The sequence below is a fragment of the Mastigoproctus giganteus genome, chromosome 9 (genome assembly GCF_048544385.1).
Source record: "Mastigoproctus giganteus isolate SK-2022 chromosome 9, ASM4854438v1, whole genome shotgun sequence".
NCBI lineage: Eukaryota > Metazoa > Arthropoda > Arachnida > Uropygi > Thelyphonidae > Mastigoproctus > Mastigoproctus giganteus.
Window position 1 is genome coordinate 109,548,422 of NC_143583.1, and position 22,260 is coordinate 109,570,681.

At 37.2% G+C, this 22,260-nt stretch overlaps 1 protein-coding gene across 1 annotated transcript in view; it reads left to right on the forward strand.

The window, feature by feature from the left end:
- LOC150080632 (WD repeat-containing protein 82-like) overlaps nt 1–18,796 on the forward strand; it is a 118,319-nt gene extending 99,523 nt beyond the window's left edge. The window contains exons 7-9 of the mRNA XM_090381174.1: nt 1,181–1,250; nt 12,399–12,541; nt 18,526–18,796. Coding sequence (XP_090237300.1) covers nt 1,181–1,250; nt 12,399–12,541; nt 18,526–18,561 — 249 coding nt within the window. The 3' untranslated portion in view covers nt 18,562–18,796. The remainder of the gene's footprint in view (nt 1–1,180; nt 1,251–12,398; nt 12,542–18,525) is intronic.
- The last annotated feature ends 3,464 nt before the right edge of the window (nt 18,797–22,260 follow it).

Sequence of the window (22,260 nt, forward strand, 5' to 3'; positions counted from 1 at the left end):
AAGCATAACTGAAGGCCCAAGTGAAAGCTTTCTTCACGGCTGAAATCAACATTGCAACATCAGTGGCTAAAGCATATTTTTTACAGTGTTGCATATGGTTTGGTCACCAACATTATAATGGTTTTTTAGAGATTTAACGGATGCACTGTTTTCAAACTTTTGAATAATTTCAGGTTTTTGTTTAATTTGAAAGCACAACTCTTGCATTTCCCCATCATTTTCAAGATTTCTAAACAAAAAATAAATAAATAAATAGTTACTATAAAAAAAAAAAAAATTCCAACATCCCTGACATAAATACCAAAATGAAATTTGTCCTTTTGCAGTGTGACAGAACACAACAATCGACGCGATGGACTAAAACAAACTAAACATTTGTTTGTTTGTTTTTTTTTTTTGAGCGGTAGGTGTGATGACAGCGGGGGTTGCAAGATAATAGGTACACTAATCTCCCAATGATGGCTTATAATGCTGGTTCTTGTCGCTTATTTACGACTTGCAAAATAAATGTTTATACCTATTCTAGTTATTACTTGAATTTTATGATTTCTGGTTAATTTTTTTTTTTAATTTGGAGCCTTGAAGTGTCCCCGTTAATCCAATCCCAGTAAATCGAGAGTCTGCTGTACTTTATTATGACCGTATTTAATGTTGGTAATCTTTGCTATTCGAAAACTTGGGTCCAATCATATCGGTACTTTAAGAAATCCTATAACTTATCTAATTGTCGGTAATGTCTTACTGTGTATTTAATTTATCAATTAAACTTTATTATACGTATGTATGTACAAGAAAATCATGTTATATATGGGGTCGGCAAGTGTTCGCTTATATCTGCGGTTTGAGCCATCCATGGTAGATCTTGGAACGTATCCCCCACAGATACGGGGGTCTTACTGTATGCTCAAAATTTTTTTCAGTTTTTAAATATTTATACCAAATTTTGGACATTATTCACAGATCCCCTGAAGTATCTTTACAAACTTAAAGGAATCTTTGGATCATAGTTTAAGAAATGCTAATTTAGACAAATATGGTGGTCATCAAAAGTGACAGGAACAAAAGATTTTTAACCAGTTATCAAAATTTTATATTTTTTGCATATTTCTTTTAGGACAAAGTGTGCTGAAGTATTTATTTGTGTTTATAATTTTTCTTTTTTATTTTTTTTTTAATTTAGGGGCACATGAATAATAAAGGAATACCCCTTGAGGCTTCTTTCAGTCCTGATTCTCAATTTATATTCAGTGGTAAGTTGAATTCTCTGGTATAAACGCATTCCCTGGTGTGTTGACTCTCTAGGTTACATTATTAATATCAGAAATATTCATTTATATAACTGGCATTTCTTTACTTGGAATATGAAGATGAAAATAAAATTTATTTAACATCTAGTTGTGCTTGGAAATTTTGATTAACAAAGGTAAAAAAATAAAAATGTAAAAATATGAAAAAATGAATATTAATAAAGATAACTCAGAAAGCCTACTAGTTCAAATTCCAAATGTTATTTATATTTTTCACATTTCATAATCCATATTTTCATGCTTAACTGCAAGCTGGTGGAAATAGGTTGAAATGGCTTCTTATAATAATTTTTTTTTTCATCTGTGCAACCTATACAGCAAAGTATCATCTTTCAAATAATTTATGCTTGCATGTTAGAGTTCCCTTCAACACATGTCAGAATTTACATAAGTGTATTATGAAGTTGTGTGTTTATACATAACATATTTCCTGGATGCACTTAGATTTTAGAAAGAGAATTTTGGAAAAATATTTTATTTTATATTTGAAATACAAAGTAACAAGTAAAGGTACAATTTTCTTGGTTGCAAGAGGACCAAAATGTCTTTCAGCTGCCATTTCCATGTTCATTGGCATAATTTAACTCCTTCAGTTTGAAGCCAACAGTCTACGAAAACCTTTTCTGCTTTGTACCCAATTTGTCGGGACTACAAATATATAACAAATTAAAACTCCAGGGCCACTGCGACTCTATATGCCGCCAGTAAGCGAAATCCAATTTGCAGCCCCAAAATATTTCGAATAAATAATAAAATAAGACATAAAAATTATTATTAATTTATTGAAAAAGAAAAGAATTACAACACATCTCACATATAATATAATGAAACAACAAACAAAAATACCAAAATCATTCTGAAATTCTGGAAATAAACTTTAAATTTTAAATCACAATAATCGTAATCTATCACAATAATAAAATAAAAGGAAAATTATAATGTTACAAAAATTATACAAATCTATGTTTCCTTGCTTTAAGAGATGCAAATTTATTATTTCATTTATGTTTATTTGTTCCAAATGATCACTTTCGATTTAAATTATTGCCAAATTAGAGAGTTGTTGTTGTTGTTGACACATTGTCGATCGTAGATAATTTTTCATTAATTTTAATTTTGAAAAACTCCGTTCACCTGAGCTAACTGAAACTGGAAAAATTGTCAGAAAATTTGTCTAAAGTCAGAAAAATTGGCATTAGCATTAGTAGTGGCATAATCCCAGGGGCTCACATCTGATGAGTATGAGCTTGGCACCCCCAGGGTCCTGAGCTGGATATCATCATTCTTCTCTTTCTTGGTGATTCCCTTCTGCTTTCTCTCTCTCTCTCTCTCTCTCTCTCTCTCTCTCTCTCTCTCTCTCTCTCAGTGTAATTTAGAAAAAAAAATGTTTTGTCTGGTGCAGCAAAAGCCTCAGGCTTCCTTGCACCGTATGGCTAATGTAGATGTGTATAGTATACGATGCAAGAAAGCAAAGGGGGGGGAATCCATTTCCCACTCACCTCCCCATCCGCTCCAAAAGTTTGTCCAGTCCTTGCTTGAATTTATTTAAGCTATCAATTTCCACAACAACATGAAAGTTTATTCCACATTCAACCACTCACTGGCTAAAGGCAAACTTCTGCACATATATTCTACGACTGTCTTTCCTCAGTTTGAATCTATACCCCCTCAGATTTGTAATCTGAGCAAGAGGAAGAATCCCATCAACATTGGGCCTGCTCAAACCATTCAAGGCCTTATACACCTCAATCAGATAACCTTGCAGGAACCTAGTCTCCAGAAGATGCAATTTGCAGAACTTAAGCCTTTCTTGGTAAGAGCACCTCTTTGTTCCCCTCATTTGCATAAATTTTTAATGAAACTGCTACATTTGAAAAAGTATCTGTAAAATTGTTTTTAAAAATATATTGTAACACTTTAAATGGAGTAATATTGTCTTTAATATAAATTTGAAGTACTCTAAGTTCTTCGAATAATGCTAAACCATCAATGTCAGACTCGTTATGATCAATATCACTTAATTTATTATGCATAAATCTTTACAAAGATTTAAGAAATCATTATATTACCATTTTTTTTAAATTCAGAAATATTATAAAATATTTGAAATATTTCTACATGTTCTTTCATATTTCTAAACCTTTCAGTTAACGAGAAAATGACTGTGTCTATAATTTGAAAGAAAAAATTAATTTTGAAATTTTGTTGCAGATCCTGAATAGCTTCAGGATTGCATTCAGCTCTATCTTCATAATCGAAATTCCTCTTTTCAATCTTTTCCTTACAGTGCTTACTTCTGGAAACGAAGTGGCAATGCCAATGATACTAGCCATATTATTAGCTGAATCGAGAATTTTTTGGAATGGTTCCCCTGTTCTATTTTCTTGAAAATATTCCGTGATTTCCCATTGGTAGGGGTGTAAGACAAGAATGTTCCATGTCCCCCATACTATTTGATTTATACGCAGAAGCACTGATAAAAGAGTGCAAGAAGAACAGAAAGGAGGTGTAAAAGTAGGAAGGGGAAGATAAAGACAATAAGATAGCTTGATGAACAGGGTAGATGCTCTTGAAGGATTTAAATTGAGGAGCCCATCAAGCTCTCAGCTGCCCACATCAATGCCAGAGCTTGCACTTGAACATCACGCAACACAGTGGCAACTCCCCAAGGCAGAATGCGCTGGTCCCAAAGGAACTAGGCAGGCGAAGGCAGATTACGAGAGATCCTTGTCAAGGGATGCGAAGAAAAACAGCAAAGAGTTCTTTACTTATGTAAACTCTAGAAGGAAGGGGATGAATCAGATTGGTCCACTTGAGATCGATGGGTCAACTGTTGATGACCCTGCTCGGGTAGCTAACAAACTAAATGAATATTTTGCATCGACATTCACACACGAGGAGTTATTCAGCGAGGGGAATGCCAGAGGTGTATTCAACTCTAGCAGTAAGCTAGAGAATCTTGTAATAACTGAGAGCAAAGTGGAGGAGAAATTGTTGAAGATAAACACAAGAAAGGCACCTGGGGTGGATGGGATCTATCCAGTTATATTAAAGGAGGCAGCAAAGGAGGTAAGCAAACCCTTAGCCATAATTATGAGAGCTTCCTTGGACTCAGGGGAGGTACCCATTGACTGGAGATGTGCAAATGTGACCCCAATTCACAAAGGGGGATCAAAGGCTGACACAAGTAATTATAGACCTGTGAGTTTAACTTCTGTTCCCGGAAAATTAATGGAGGCACTGGTGAAAGAAGCACTGCAGGATCATCTAGACAAGACTTCAGTTATAGCTAGGACACAGCATGGTTTTGTTAAGGGGAAGTCTTGCCTGACCAATTTGATTGGATACTATGATGCAGTCACACAAGAACTGGATGCAGGGAATAACTTTGATATTATATACTTGGATCTTAGAAAGGCTTTTGATACTGTTGCACATGGAAGACTGCTGCACAAATTGGAGCAGTGTGGCATTGGAGGCAAGTTGCTGCTATGGATAAAGGGGTGGTTGAGGGGGAGAAGACAGAGAGTGGTAATCAATGGACACTGCTCATCGTGGACTAATGTTATTAGTGGAGTCCCTCAGGGTTCAGTATTGGGGCCTTTATTGTTTTCTGTATTTATAAATGATATTGATGATGGTATATCAGGCTTAATGTCCAAGTTTGCAGACGATACGAAGGTTGGCAGGGTTGTCAAGGACACTACTGACACTATGCTGCTGCAACAGGATTTGGAAAGGTTGAGCAGATGGGCTTCGAGGTGGCAAATGAAGTTTAACATTGACAAATGTAAAGTACTACATATGGGAAACAGCAACCCCAGAGCAACGTATCAACTCTGTGGTACTACACTGACAGTGGTAGAGAATGAAAGGGACCTGGGGGTGGTGGTGCAGGCAGATATGAAGTTCTCTGAGCAGTGCAGACGAGCTGCGAGAGTAGCTCATGGTGTATTGTCAATGATATATAGGAATTTTTCTAGCAGGGATAAGGAGGTGATTATTCCCTTGTATAAGGCAATGGTCAGGCCACACCTAGAGTACTGTATACAGGCCTGGAGGCCTCATTTCAGGAAGGATGTAGAGCTGCTGGAACGAGTACAGAGAAGGGCAACTAGATTGGTGAATGGGACAAAGGGGTTCTCTTACGAAGAAAGGCTTAAGTTTTGCAAATTACAGTGTCTGGAAACTAGGCACCAGCGGGGTGATCTGATAGAGGTGATCTGATAGAGGTGTACAAAGCCTTGAATGGTTTGAGCATGCTCAATGCTGATGGGATTCTTCCTCTAGCTCAGAAAAATCACCTGAGAGGGCATAAATTCAAATTGAGGAAAGACAGATGTAGGATAGATGTGCGGAAATTTGCCTTTAGCCAGCGGGTGGTTGGTGGGTGGAACAGACTTCCATCCCCTGTCGTGGAAGTTGATAGCCTAAATAAGTTTAAGGCTCAGCTGGACAGGTATTTCGAACGAACAGAGGGGTGAAGTGGAAGTGGTTATTTTTATTTATTTATGTTACTTTTTTTTTTTTTTTTTTTTTTTTTTTTTGGCTGATGCTGCATAAGCTTGCTTTCTTGCATCAAATGCCTCTACTAATGCTAATGCTAATGCTAACTAGTTGTTGTTGGTTACTCTATTGTCAGGGAAACGGGAAACATTGTGCAAAAAGGATAGGTGGAACAGGACCAGGGTATGTCTGACAGGGGCAAAGGTCGATGAAGTTGTAGAGCAGATATCATCTTTTAAGGGCACAAAAGGTGATATTGTTGTACACGTTGCCACTAATTATATTAAGAGAAGGAGACCACCAGAATTACTTAAAAAGTACAGGTCAATGTTGAAATAATGCTGTGAGTTAGGGTTGAATTTGAAAGTGTCTGCAATTCTGCCCAGAAACACGATAGGTGGCAGTATATGAAGAGAGCCTTGTTGATCAATTCAGCCCTGGAGACATTGTACAAGGCTCAAAGAGTAGAATTTTTCTCGGCCTGGTCTTTGCTTGTTAACAGAAGAGACTGCTTCTACGGGGATGGGATACACCTAAATAGAAAGGGTGCAAGAATATTTGCTGATACTATCGAGGCACAGTGGTGGGTTGGGAAACTGCTAGCTTGGGGGGGGGGGGGGGTACACAGACTAATAGATTAACAGTAACCGCTGGCAGAGGTGAAAGTGATTCTTGCACTGCTTCTATTGAAATGAGCAGCAGCCTGGAAAACAAGGTGCAAGGGATTCCAGAGACTGCCGGAAGATGTAAATACAGGAGCTGTGTAACGGTAGCTAAGAATAGAAACAGGTGCACGTACACTTGTGTGTACACCAATTCTAGGAGTTTGGTAAATAAATTTGATGAATTTAAAGTGTTGGTCAAAACTTCAAAGGCAGATAGATATTGTTGGGATAACAGAGACGTAGTGTCACACAGATATAAGGAATGCAGAACTAGAACTTGGGAAGTACAATGTGTACAAGAAGGATAGACAGAATAGGAAGGGAGGAGGGGTTATGCTATTGGTTAAGAAACACATAAAATCCAAGGAAGTACCACCAGGAGACGTGGCTGAACAGTGCAGTGTCAAGTCAGTTTGGTGTGACATAGCACTGGAGATCAAAATTGAGAGTAGGAGTTTGCTATAGGCCTAATGACTCTGATAAGTATAATAAACAGCTGTACAGAGAAATAGAGTGGGCCAGTAAATCGGAGTGTCTTATAATGGGAGATTTTAATTTCCCAGATATTGAGTGGAATTTGTGGGTTGGTCAGTTACACACTAGCAAGGCCTTTGGGGATTTATTAGATGACTGTTTTCCACAGCAGCATGTTAGGGAAGCAATTAGAGGGAGTAATGCTCTTGATCTGATTATCAGTAGTGATTCTTCATGCATTAAGAATCTGCAGATAAAGGAACCACTAGGTGGTAGTGGTCACAGTGTGTTGAAGTGGGATTTACTCAAAGATACAACTACCATGTAAAGATGTAACAAACTAAAGGGAAGGGTTTTTGCTTTCGTAAAAGTGACTAGGGTGAGCTGAGACAGTATTTAAATTCTATCCGGGACTAACTGATGATGTTACCAACAGCAAATTGAAAATGGGAAACATTCAAAGAATTGAGCTTGGACGCTACTAGGCTTTTTATACCAACTACGAAATATTGTTCAAGATTTATGCCTAAATGGATGTCAGATGAACTAATTAGACATGTGACAGAGAAAAAAAATGCATGGGATACATATAAATTAACAGGTGACACAGAAACCTGTGATGGATATAAGCTGGTCTGTAACCAAGTCACAAAGGAGTTTAGGCAGGCAAAGGCAGATTACGAGAAATATTTGGCAAAGGATACAAAGAAAAACAGCAAAGAGTTCTTTACTTATGTAAACTCTAGAAGGAAGGGATTGAAACATTGGTCCACTTGATATCGATGGTTCAACTGTTGATGATCCTGCTCAGGTAGCTAACAAACTAAATAAATATTTTGCATCTACATTCACACATGAGGAGGTGATTATCAGGGAGGAAAATGTCACAGTTGTATTAAACTCTGGCAGTAAACTAGATAATCTTGTAATAACTGAGAGTAAAGTGGAAGAGAAATTGTTAAAGATGAACATAAGAAAGGCACCTGGGGTGGATGGAATCTATCCATTATATTAAAGGAGGCAGCAAATGAAGTAAACAAACCCTTAGCCATAATTATGGGAGCTTCCTTGGACTCAGGGGAAGTACCCATGGACTGGAGATGTGCAAATGTGACCCCAGTCCACAAAAGAGGTACAAGGGCTGTTACAGGCCTGTTAGTTTAACTTCTGTTCCAGGGAAATTAATGGGGGCATTGGTTAAAGAAGCTTTGTAGGATCATCTAGACAAGACTTCAGTTATAGTTCGGACACAGCATGGGTTTGTTAAGGGGAAGTCTTGTCTGACCAATTTGATTGGATGCTATAATGTGGTCACAAAGGAACTGGATGCAAAGAATAATTTTGATATCATATATTTGGATCTTAGAAAGGCTTTTGATACCGTTGCACATGGAAGACTGCTGCACAAATTGGAGCAGTGTGGCATTGAAGGAAAATTGCTGCTATGGATAAAGGGATGTTTGAGTGGGAGAAGACAAAGAGTGGTAATCAATGGACACTGCTCTTCATGGACTAATGTTATTAGTGGAGTCCTCCAGGGTTCATTCAGTTTTGGGTCCATTGTTGTTTTCTGTATTTATTAATGATATTGATGATGGTATATCAGGCTTAATGTCCAAGTTTGCAGGTGATACAAAGGTGAACAGTGTTGTTAATGACAATAATGACAGTATGCTGCTGCAACAGGATCTTGAAAAGTTCAGCAGGTGGGCTCAGTGGTAGCAACTCAAATTAAAATTGAAAAAATGTAAAGTACTGGATGTGGGAAGCAGAGGAGGTGCCTCCGTAGCCAGGTGGGAAGGAGCAGCAGTGCATAGCACACTCTTCTTGATTAGACTGGGGTTCGAGCCCGTTACCACCAAATACGGAGGATGCGGAAAGGTCAGGGAATGACCACCGCATATCCCGGAGCAGTATGGCCTTAGTTGCTAATGCTCCTAAAAACCAAATAACAAACAAACAAACAACAGTGGGAAGCAGTAACCCCAGAATAACGTATCAACTGTGTGTTACTACACTGACAGTGATAGAGAGTAAAAAGAACCTGGGGGTAATTGTGCACTCAGAGATGAAGTTTTCTGAGCAGTGCAGATGGTCTGCAAGAGTAGCTCATGGTATCTTGTTAATGATATACAAGAATTTTTCTAGCAGGGATAAGGATATGATTATCCCCTTTTATAAGGCAATGATCAGGCCATGCCTTGAGTACTGTATACAGATCTGGAGGCCTCATTTTAAGAAAAATGTAGAAGTGTTGGAATGAGTACAGAGAAGGGCAGCAAGATTAGTGAATGGAACAAAGTTTTGCTCTTACGAAGTAAGGCTAAATTTTTGCAAATTACAGTGTCAAGACTAGGCACCTGCAAGGTGATCTGATTGAGGTGTATAAAGTCCAGAATTGTTTTGAGCATGCTCAGTGCTCATGGGATTCTTCCTCTTGCTCAGAATAATCGCCTGAGAGGGCATAAATTCAAATCGAGGAAAGACTTGTAGAATAGATGTGTGGATGTTTGCCTTTAGCCATCGAGTGGTTGATTGCTGGAATAAATTTCCATCTGTCGTAGAAGTTAATAGCTTAAATAGATTCAAGGCAGAACTAGACAAACATTTGGAGCGAGTAGATGGGTGAAATGAGAAGGGTGTGGTTTTTTTTTTTGGTTTTTTTTTGTCTGCTGCTATATAAGCTTGCTTTCTTGCATCATATGCCTTTGCTTTGCTAATTTGCAGATGACTAGATATTGATTTCTAATAATGAAGAATTACCCAGCTCCTTGGGCATCTTGAACAGTGCAATAAAGGAGTACAATATGAAAATAACAGCAATAAAACAAAGGTAATGTTAATTTCAACATGGTCAGGAAGAAGAACAAAACAACATTAGATGGAATAATATTGGAACAGGTCGAAAGATACAGATACTTGGGAAGCATAATGACAGAAATTGGGAAAAGCCTGGAAGAAATAAAAACAAGAATTACAATGTGAAAGAAGCATTTAGTAATAGACAAGAACTGTCGAGAAGAAATTTCAAGGAGGAATTAAGAAAGCAAATGATGAAAACATTAATATGGACTGTTGTATTATATGGCTCAGAGACATGGACAATGGGAAAGAGGAGATAATACACCTTGAAGCTTTCAAGATGTGGGTGTGGAAGAGAATGGAAAGGGTGAAATGGGTGGACAGAGTGAGAATGAGATTTTGCAGAAAGTAGAAGAGAGAATGTTTGTAAAGAATTAAGAAGGAGACAAAATAACTTTATAGGACATGTATTGAGAAGAAAAAGCATGCTGAGGAAAGGGATTGAGGGGTATATGTATGGGAAGAGAACTGTTGGGAGAAGGGGAATTGGAGTGATGGATTGGATGGTAAGAGGAAATTATGCAGGAATTAAAAGTATAGCACAAGATAGAGAAGCATGGCATTAATGAAGCCCTGAACTTGCCTGAAGGCAGAGAACTTGAAGAAAAAGAAGATTTTATAACTGTAAAATATAAAACATATATATTCGGATAAGCAAATTAATGTGCCTGCAATTTCATGTACTGTATTTATTTCAAATGAATTATTTGCCTGTTGTGTTCAACACTGGTAAACAATGGAAGTCGCACTGATCATCTGATTGTATAAAACCAGTCAGATGACCAGCACAACTTCTGAGTATGTAAAGTGTGTTAGTTATCTGAAGGCACCGTAGGTTCCCCCATCTTGGATAGGTTTTAAGAGTAACATTAAGTTGCAGAATGGTAATCCCTTTGGCTCTTAATTCGTGCTTAGCAGCAGCACTAATTGACTCAGTAGGTGCAAACAATGCATTTCCAGTAAAGTCTCTCGTAATTCGTTCATTATATGGAAATTTTCTTCGTTCTACTGAAACTATTATAAATGTAATTACCCAGGGGAATTTAAAAAAAAATCACTAAATATCAAATTTCTCTATAAAGAAGCTTGTTAAACAGTGGTCCGACTTGTATATGTCAAAAAAATTTTTGCCGCCCTCCTGAACCTCTGTCCGTAAGCGACGCTTACCTTGCCCATCCATTTGCAGCGGCCCTGTCTGTGCATCCCATACAGCAAAGTTTAATCTTTCAAATAATTTATGCTTGTATGTTAGAGTTCCTTCAACACACATGTCAGAAGTTACATAAGTGTATTATCAAGTTGTGTGTTTATACATAACATATTTGCTGGATGATAAGATGCACCTAGATTTTAGAAGGAGAATTTTGGAAAAATATTTTGTTTTATATTTGAAATACAATGTAACAAGTAATGATACAATTTTCTTGGTTGCAGGAGGACCGTCTTTCTGCTGCCATGTTTCCATGTTCATTGGCATAATTTAACTCCTTCAGTTTGAAGCCAATAGTCAAGAAAACCTTTTCTGCTTTGTACCAAATTTGTCAGGACTACAAATATATAACAAATTAAAACTACTGTACTTTGTCAAATACAGAAACATGATACAGACTCATTAATTTATAGAAGGATTACTGATTGTCAAAGGTCACAGATAAGGTCAGCCAAATTCAAGCAAATGATTACTGATACTAGTACTTCAAACTGATCATGCTGCTTATTGCAGGGGGGGGGGGGTTTGCTAGTGTATTGTAAATTAGAGGTAAGGCATAGTAGCTACATGGTAATTCCCTCTAATCCTTTCCAGAAAAAACCTTTTCTGGAAAGAATTACAGGGAAAGGAAATGAAAAAAAATTGTTTTTGAACTGGGCCGTACAAACTTCCAAGCACCTGATGACTAGTGAACTTATGTGTTGCTTGAAGAGGGCGTCTCAGTAGCCAGGTAGGCAGGAGCAGCAGTGCATAGCACACGCTTCTTTATTAGACCTGGTTTGAGCCCGTGACCACCAAATACGGAGGATGCATAAAGGTCAGGGAATGACCACTGCATATCCCTGGAGCAATATTGCCTTGGTTGCTAATATTCCTAAAAATCAAATAACAACAACGTGCTTGAAGAGAACAGCAAGCTCTGGGGAAAGATATCAGAAAAAAAGTACAGAACCGATTGAACCGTGCTGAAGTGAAGGACAGATAGATGTATTCAAAAAAGATTCTGGGGGTCGCAGCAAACATTGATAAATGTCATTAAATTAAATATTTATTATAGAACTATTCAAATTATTATACACCAGTGGTTCTTGAACTGTGAGTCACGATCCCCAGAGTCAGTTTAAGAATCTGTATTCTAAGAAAGCACTCTGAGCCCAGTTTGAAAGCCACTGAACTTCACCTATTCACCTATTGGAACAATAAACATAGACTGTTATTAATTATAACTTGGTTTTATGTGCCAGGATAATTCTGAATAACATAAATAGCATATCAGTTGTATATTATTATACAAAGATATATATAATTACTTCATCAGTTATATAGATTGTATTGTTCTTTGAAATATTTAAAATGACTATTATCAATTTTTAGGTTCAACAGATGGTAGGATACATGTTTGGAGTGCTGAGACAGGAGTAAAAACTGCTGTACTAAACTGTGATCATACAGGACCAGTTCAATGTGTACAGTTTAATCCTAAATATATGATGCTTGCTTCTGCTTGCACAAATATGGTATGCATAAGTTTTAAACTAGTTTTTTTTGTCTTGCATTGTAAACTAGTTATGTGCCTGCTCTCTCTCTCTCTCTCTCTCTCTCTCTCTCTCTCTCTCTCTCTCTCTCTCTCTCTCTCTCTCTCTCTCCTATAGTACTTAGTACCGTGCTAGGGTTGGGGGAGGTTGAGAAGACGAAAGAAGATATTTGTTGACATTAGACTTGAACTTCTGTAGACTGTAATTTTCAGGAAATACGTATGAAGGAAGGTTATTTCAAAAAACGACAGTTGAATGAATAAACGAGGAAGATGAAAAGTTGGTTGTGTGAGTTTCACATTTACTGTGAAGTTGGACAGTAAATGGATGTTGGCTGGTGGCGGCACGTGTTCGGACTATTTTCAAAGAGAGAGCAGGAATTGTAGAAGCCAATTCAGAAGAACAGTGCCCATGGAAGTATCTGTAGAAAAGGCATGCAGCAGAAACATTACGTCTAGGAGACAGTGAGTGGAGAGACTCTTTGCGAGAAGTCATTAATTAACCTAACTGCCCTCTTCTGAATGGAATCTAGGAGTTTGAAGAATAACCGCCCCAGATGTGGGAACAATATTCCATGGTATGGTGAATTTGCGATTTGTACAGAGTGAACAGCTGTTTGGAAGAAAAGTACGCTGAGAGTGAAAGAGAAAACCAAGTTTTTTAGATGAAGAGGAAGCAATATTTGTAATGTGCTTGTGCCAAGAGAGATTAGAAGTCAGGGTAATCCCCAAAAGAGATATGTCATTTTTCTTAGAAATCGGAGTGTCACCAAAGCATGGCGCGCCTCCGTAGCCAGGTGGGAAGGAGCAGCAGTGCCTAGCACATGCTTCTTGATTAGACCGGGATTCGAGTCCGTCACCACCAAATACGGAGGATGCGGAAAGGTCAGGGAATGACCACCGCATATTCCCGGAGCAATATGGCCTTAGTTGCTAATGCTCCTAAAAAACAAACAACAACACCAAAGCATAGGAGCAGAAGAATCCTTTTTGCGAGATATAAGATAAGATTGAGTTTTAGAAGGATTGAAATCAACTAAGCTGTCTTTGCCTCACTGGAGAATTACCTGGAGATCGGCATTTAATGAATTGGTAGCAGATATTCTAGAAGTTGAAGTTGATTGAGCAGGGAAAGGTTTCTCAAAATGGAAAGTGGAAAGCAACGTGCTATTATCGGCAAAACTATGGATAGGATTTCCAGTCAATGGAAGAAAGTCATTAATATACAAGAAGAAAAGAGTGGGGGAAAGAACTGAACCTTGGAGGACACCAGCATTAGTAGAGAAGTTAGAAGACAGAGAGCCATCTACAATCACCCTTAGTGAGCGATCAGAGAGAAAACTGGATAACCAGTTACAAAAAACAGTTGCAAACCATAAGATGAAAGCTTGTTTAGAAGACCTTTATGCAAAACATGATCAAAAGCTTTTGAGATATCAAGAGCAAATGCTTGTGTTTCACCAAACATTTCCATTGAATTTGTCCATAAATGAGTAACATAAGTCAGAATGTCACCAGTGGACAGAATCCGACGGAAACCATACATTATCATTGATCAGACGGAAGGTTTCTAAGTAGTTTAAGAGTTGGGGGTTAATTGATTTCTCCATTACTTTAGAAAGAGTAAAAGTAATTGCAATGGGATGATAATTGGATGGTAGGGATTTGTCACCCTTTTTAGGAACTGGCTGGATATGAGCAAATTCCCAAGAAGGAAAAACACCTTTGGAATAAGAAAGTGAAAAAGGCGGCAAAGAACAGGAGTAAGTTCAGGAGCACAGATTTTGAGAACAAGTGGAGAAATACCATCAGAACCTGGAGCTTTCTTAGCATCAAGATTCGTCAAAATCCTTCTGACATCCCTTTGACGGAAGACCACAGGAGGTATTGAATAGAGCGTGCTAGGAATGGTGGGAGGTGTTTTACCAAGATCATTAATACGTGAGTTTGAAGAAAAATGGGATACTAGCAGGTCAGCTTTATCCTTGGCCAAAGTGACAACAGAACCATCTGGTTTTGATAGAGGTGGGCAAAAGTTGCGGCCAGTAGCTTTGCCAAGAGACCAGAATGTTAGCTACCATTAGGGCAAGAAGCAAGTTTTCTACTCTTAACGTGTTCAAAATTTAGTTTGTAGTGATTAATAACTGACTGTACAATTGTTGTGAGCTTTGGTGTAGGCAGAAATTTTTTATTTTATTTTTTTTTTATTGTATGATGTGTACAATCCACAAAAGAACCAGTTTCTTCCTGCTTCCTTCGTGTATCGTGGCCGTGAGATCCAACTGGATAGTGCGGCACCATTGTGATATCCAAGCCCGAGGCGTGATTCGAACCCGCAACCTTTGGGTTTCCAGACAGGCACTTTATCCATCCGGTTAGCCTGGTCGGCAGGCAGAAAATGAAACTGAAGAATTGGAAACAAGCCAATTGCAATGTGTAACGTTCTTCTCTTGAACAGCCTTAGCACATTTATTGGAAAACCAAGGTTTAGATAAAGGACGAGATTTTAAAGTAGAGTGTGGAATAAAGGATTCCATCCCTACAAGAATAATTTCACTGACATGATCTGAGCAAACATTCCCATCAGAAGTTTTGAAGCAGTAATCCAACCAAGGAAAAGAAGAAAAGGAAATCTCGCAGGTCATTCCATTTTGCATTCTTGTAATGGCAAACAATATGAGGTTGGGAATAGCCATGAGATAAAGGCTCCATTGGAGAAGAGACAATCACCAAGTTGTGATCTGAGGTGCCTAAAGGACCACTCACTTCGACCGTGTACTTAAAAGGGTTGTTTGTGAGAAAAAGATCAAGCTTGTTGGCTGTATGATTAGGATTGTCCAGTATTCTTGTAGGTACATGAACAATCTGTGCAAGATCATTAGTAATTGCAAAAGCCTCAGCATCTCGACCAGCTGGGTCGGTGTGACTAGAAAACGGAAGCCAGCTGGAGTTGTGAACATTAAAATCAACAAGGAAAATTACCTCGCTGTTAGGAAAGTGGGACTGGAGAAATTCAAGTTACAAAGAGAGGAAGTCAAAGAGCTCCAAGTGATTAGTGGAGTTGGGAGAACAGTAGAGACAACAGATGAATTTGACTGAATGAAGTAGAGAGATTTTAAGCCAGAGAAGATCAAAGAGAGGAGATTCCAAATTGCCAAGTCTGACAGGGAATATCAGAACGGACATATGCACAAGTACCACCTTTGAGGCGAATGGAATCATACATCAAATAATTTGGGCAATTGAGATGAGCAGTAGTTGAATCAACCGATAACAGATTCTGTCAGAAAAAGTACATGGGATTTGGCAGACTGCAAGTGGAAATGGACATCATTGAGTTTAGAATTGACACCACATATATTTGTGAAATGAACTATGACGTGTTTGGGAGGTTTAGATCTTTTTGCAGATAAGCTTACTCTATTAGTTTGACAATTCATGGTGTATTCAATAATAAGAAAAAGTGGGGGGGGGCATGCTGTATGAAGTAATGAAATTTTTGGATGTGGCGTACACATGGTAAGCATATACCCAGATCTTTTACATAACATGGCCTCGACAATGCCTCCCGCATACACACTACTCAGGCTACATCCAGTCACTATCTGGCAGAGTAGAGGGCACGGTTATACACTAGCTGAACCGGAAGCCTCCTAAAGAGTTACCAATAGGTTCGGTCCACAGTACTAACTTGCGGCCGACGGCCTCCGTAGCCGAGTGGTCATGAGCGGGAGTGCAGTAGCACACGCTCTTTGAGTAGACCGGGGTTCAAGCCCCTGACTGCTGAATATGGTCAATCTGCCAACCCGCACTGGACCAGCGTGGCAGATTATGGTCCATTTCCCTCAGCATGAATTGTTGAGGAGGCTTCCATCCTGCAGTGGGTTGATAATGGCTGCACTTTACTTTACTTTTTACCCTCGAAATGTAAGGGAGATTGGATCTCGCCATGATATTCATCGTATCCTCAAAAGTCATCAGTCATACTGCATGATGGAAGAGAAGAGATGGGGGAAGGGTTGATCGGAACTTAGCTCTGGAGACTAAACATGTGTTCCACCACTTCAAGCCTCCAACAGCTTTCAAATTTTTCACTTATTCTGACTTGGTCATTGATACCTTTTGTGTTTGGAGTTTTTGTTTAAAAAAATATATATATTTCTGCTACCAAGGTCATGGATGGTTTAAAATAAGAGGAGGAGATTCTCTTCTTTTGTTTAGCAAAGAAGTACTTTATTGCTGCATTGATCCACAAGTTCCTGTTGAAAATAAAGTGTTTATAAATTCCAAGGTTGAACAAATTTCATCAATTGGCAAGGCATCATTTTCAAATTTGAAATTTTTTTTTTTTTCTTTTTGGACAAATTTCCATTACTTCTTATCATCATTAAAGATAAAGAAACGAATGAAACAGTAGATTTTCTGCAGCATCAGTTCTGTCATTTTCAGTATGAGAATCTATCAGACACTGTTATGAAAGAAGAAAGAAATGTACAGCAGTTCATGATTAGGCAAATTGCAAGTGCACAATGGGGCATTATCATTTATGTCAAAGACTCTTATAGACTGTTTCTGACACATGATTTGATTTCATTTTTAATGGTGCTTGGGCAATTTGGCAAAGATAATGAACACTAAGAATATTTAATAATGAAATTTTGAGAAGTCATACCCAGTCCTGCATGCTTTGAAATGTCAGTCAGCCAAAATGGGATTTCAGTTTGCTTCCATCTCCGATACAAATTCTTCCTGTCATTAGGGAGCCTTGAAGGAATTCTTTTGCATTGTGTTAAAAATCACAAACCAATAATGGGAAAACAAGGGATTTGCTTTATTGAACAATATCTTAACTTCTTTCCTAATACATAATGCTAGTTCCCATGCAACAAGAGGATCACAGAATATTACATGAAACTGGATATTTTTGTCAACCTTTTGAGCTATACAAGAGGATAATACTCACTTAGAAGACTAGATCCAGCACTGAAGCTTTGAGAATCCAAGTGATTGTGACAGTGATTACTACTCAAGAACAAAATGCCATTTGCTTAGAAGATTATACTTCTGGAGCATTCCAGATGACTACACAGTTACATCAGAAACCTGTCCTAAAAAGGAACTAATTTATACATTTTTTTTCTTTTCTTTTTTAATTATGTGAAGATTACAAATTCTGTTAATAATTTTAGGAATGATGCCCTTCCTTTCTAGTTCCATTTATTCAAATTGTTATTTAGTGTCAATCGGTATATCACTTTGCCAGTGGTTTTTATTTTATTTCTCTGTATGTGTGTCTACAGCTTCGGTGTGAGTGTCTGGGTTCATAACACTTAACTGGTATTAACAGTTAAATTAAACATTGGACAATCCAACAGCATCAGTTCCACAATAAGTCTGAGGAATGAAGATGCTCTGCGGTTTTTTTTTTATTGTGCTGTTGATTTAACCCATTCATTGTTGGTGATGCATATGTGTGGGAAAGAGTTTTAAAAAATATATATGTAGATGAAAAACTACCTGACTTTAAGAACCATTTTCTGCCTGTTTTCTGGGGGGGAAAAAACTGGATATTTTTGTCAAGCAATCTTCACGAGAGGCTGACTAGTTCAGCCATAGTGAGAACCAAAAATGTCTCTGCCCTCCCCAGTCCAGATTGGCTCAATTCCATGATTTTTGAATTTGGTTCATAAGGTCATAGGTTAAGCCAGCAGCAAATATGTTAATAATATGATGATTGCAGTTCTGAAACCATCCTATATAAATGTGTGTACGTGCATGCACATGTATGTTTTTAAATAATATTGTTTCCATTACTTATCATAGAATTAATTTTTTTAAAATTTCTAAAAGATTGCCTCCTATTACTCTTTATTTAGATTTTAGCCTTTCTTTGGAAAAAAAAAATTTAAAGGATGGTTTTTATAATACTTGTCTGATGATTATAGTTTTCTTTTCTTTTTTTTTTAGGCATTTTGGTTGCCTACTGTTGAAGACAGCCTTTGACAAACAAGGGAGAGAGAGAGTGCGAGAGAGGAAATTTTTATAGAACAAATCACTAAAAATGTTGGACTTCTAACATTACATTTGCCATTCCTAAATCCATCATCAACATTCATTTTTCAGATAGTACACTGTTTTTATGTTTTTCAAGGAAGTTATCATATACACATTTTAAATCGAATGTGGGTGTCCTTTGTCCACTCTCTTATTACACTGTAAATTTTTGAGCATTTTAAACTTATTGTGATATCACTTCTGTCTCATTTTTCTGTTATAAGCATATAACATTTTGTAATCTAGTGCAGCCTCAATTGAATTGTGAAGACATGCACTGTAAATAAATACCATAGTGTGAAACTTAGTATAAACAAAAATAAAATGTGGCATCTCTTAAAATATTTTTTACAAGTATGCATTATTCTTTGAAAGTTAGTTAATTTTTTCATACAGAAATTATACAAAAGAAGAGGTAAGAAGAAAATGGTAGCAGAAGGGATAAAGCCATCTTAATTAATAAAGTACTGTATTAGCCAACTATTTACTATAGCGAGCTTCAGTTAATTCACTTTTTTTTACATCCCATTTTATTTAAAAAAAAAAAAAAAATCATATGAACCTAATTAACATATACTATCTTGCACTTTCTGTGCTATTAACATTTTAAGAAGTGTTAAAGTGGTAGCCTTTCCTGATGTTACACGTTGAAGTTGTCTTTCTTTTCCTGTTTAATTAGAATTTAAAAATTTTGCATATGCTTAAATATTTACTGACGCTATATTTGAGAGAGTGCATTTTCCATTTGTATACATTCCTTAATAAGTATTTTTAGGAATAAGGTGATGGGTGTTTTTTTTTTTTTTTTCTCCTCTCTCTCTCTCTCTCTCTCTCTCTCTCATACAAAACAAAAGCCTAGCTTATTTGAACACCAATGCAGGAAATTAACTCTGAATGCGCCTTCAATAACTCAAAATAGGTAGCAGATTTGTTATAGTTTCTGTTCTTCCATGCCATAAGAAAATGAACTGTATTCAATCCCGTTAAGACAGGTTCAAGTTTTATAGATGTTTTTCACACCATGGCTGAATTAGTTGGTCATGGAGAAGGGTTGCATGATTTTTTCCCCACAGAAACTCGGGTTTTTTTGATACATGCAGTTTATGATACAATATACTGTGCTTTTTAGCCTTAGTTGCTTTTGGGGGGGAAAAAATTAAATAGTGAAACAAAGCATTGGCTTCTCTGGACACTTCTCGCAGTAGTATGTTGTATCTTTCCTTTTGCCAGACTAGATAAGAGAGGTTCAAGTTTTGTGGACTTTTTTTCACACCATGATTGAATTAGTTAGTCGTGGGCATGGGTGGCATGGTTTTTACCCCACAGAAACTCAGATTTTTTTCATCCAGTGAAATAGACAAATCATAGGATACACGTAATTTATAGACACAACACACTATCCCTTTTAGCCTTAGTTGCTTTGGGAAGGAAAAAAAAATTAAATAGTTGAAACAAAACAATAGCTTATCTGGACACTTCTTGCAGTTGTATCTTTCATTTTGCCAAACTCAAGGCATGATGGTATCTTTTTGCATCACATGTCCCATGGTATTTAGAGGGAATTTCATAAGTACATGTGCAAAATGTCCTTTAAGTATTCTAGTAATGCAAGATGTGAAAGAAGGGCATCCACAACCTCACAAGGTAAGGTTGTGGATGCCTCTCTTATGACAGCAAGGAGAAAATTATATTCATTTTTTTACTCAAGAAGGAATTTATTTTTCTTTCTGAGTACTTGCTGGAAAGATAAAAGGTGCACCAGAAGCATAATTCAAAATACAAATTTTGAATTATGAATTGTCTTTTTATCACATGGATAGTAAGATGTGATTTGGTCTTTAAAATCCACTCCTGACTATATTTGTTGTATTCAGCAGTGACTTTGAGCTTTATTTTTGCTTGGCCTCTGTTGTTTCTGACTTCAACCATGTCATGCTCAGGCTCAGTAGAATTTTGAAATGATCAAAATTTCTCTCTCTCTCTCTCACTGTGTTTTGAAACAGCTACACCATTGGCATAACTGTGTATATGTTCACCCTATTTTATGGCACACTATGGCCATAGATGCTGATGTTCCAAAAAAAAAAAAAATCCCCAATCAACCAACCACCCTATTTTAGCTTACAATCTTTGGATTATCTTTTCTGTTAGCATGTAATGTACAGTATGTCTTGGCCTCAAGTAATTGCACTGAAAGAGTATACAAATTGTAGAAGTTATTCATATGCAAAGAATGTCCAATATTCACTTTCTCCTTAAGTTTCAGTACTACATTTGCAACATGCTGTTTTACTCCCATCCCATCCAGATATGTATGCCAGATACTACAATATGTGACTGTTTGGCTCAGTTAGCATGTACAGTTTTATTCCTTGAATGTGTATGTACTGATAAGGAAGTATAACACAAGGAGGATTCTATCATGGAATACTCCTTGTGCTGTACTATACACAATGAGCCAGCCAGTTTATTAGAGCAGAAAAAGGTGGCATGAAAAAGTTGCAGAGCTATGAAAAGTACTGGAGTTTACAACTGTAGACTGATCTGTAATAATACAACAGATAAAAGTTTAGGCTGGCAAAAGCAGATTATGATAAATCTCTGGACAAGAGAGCAAATAGAAGTAAGACAAGGAGTTTTTCATTTACTGTATATGAATACAAAGAAAAGAATTGGGTAATGGTGTGAAAAAGTTTTAGATAACCCAGCTGATGTTGCAGATGAATTGAATAGGTACTCGTGCATCAATGTTTACAGAAAAAAGACTCTTTCTAGTGAGGAGAAACTGCAAGTGAAGCAGGAAAGAACAAAATCAGCAATATTGAAATTTCAGATTATTTATTACAAAAACCTTTGAGCTTAAAAGGGCAGTAAGGCTCCTGGAGTTGATGGCATTTACCCAGTAATTCTGAGAGAGTTAGAAGAAAGTGCAGTAAACTATTAAGGTTAATTATGTGGTGTTACTGGACTCTGGAGAGATTCCCTTGGATTGGAGGTGATACTATATTGCCAATACATAAAAACAGTTCTGAGAGTGAAGTGGGTAACCACCGATGGCAGTCTAACTTCAGTGATAGGGAAAAAATCATGGAGATCGTAATCAAGAGTACAATACAAAATCATTTATTTAGAAATGACATTCTAAATGAAACACAGCATAGTTTTGTAAGGGGAAAATCATGTTTAGCCAACCTGATTAGCTATTTTGAGAGTCACTCCTGAGCAGGATGCCAGAAAAAAATTTTGATATTGTTTAATATAGATTCCAGTAAATAATTTAACACAGTCCCACACGAGAGGTTACTGTACAATCTGTAACATGTTGGAATCAGAGGGAAAATCCTTAAATGGATTAAAAGATGACTGCAGAGCAGGAGACAAAGGTTTTGATTAATGATTATTCTTTAGATTGGTCTAAAATAAGAAGTGGGTGTTTCCACAATGATTGGTATACTGGACCACTGCTGTTTTTGATTTTCCTAAATGACATTGAAGACAGGGATACAAGATACGATTTCAAAATTTGCAGATGATGTTAAGATCAGTAGAGTAGTTAATGATCAGCGCCAAGCAGAATTTCTTCAGGACAACATAGATAGACTTTGGAGATGGTCAGAAAAGTGATAGTTATGTTTTAATACAGCAAAA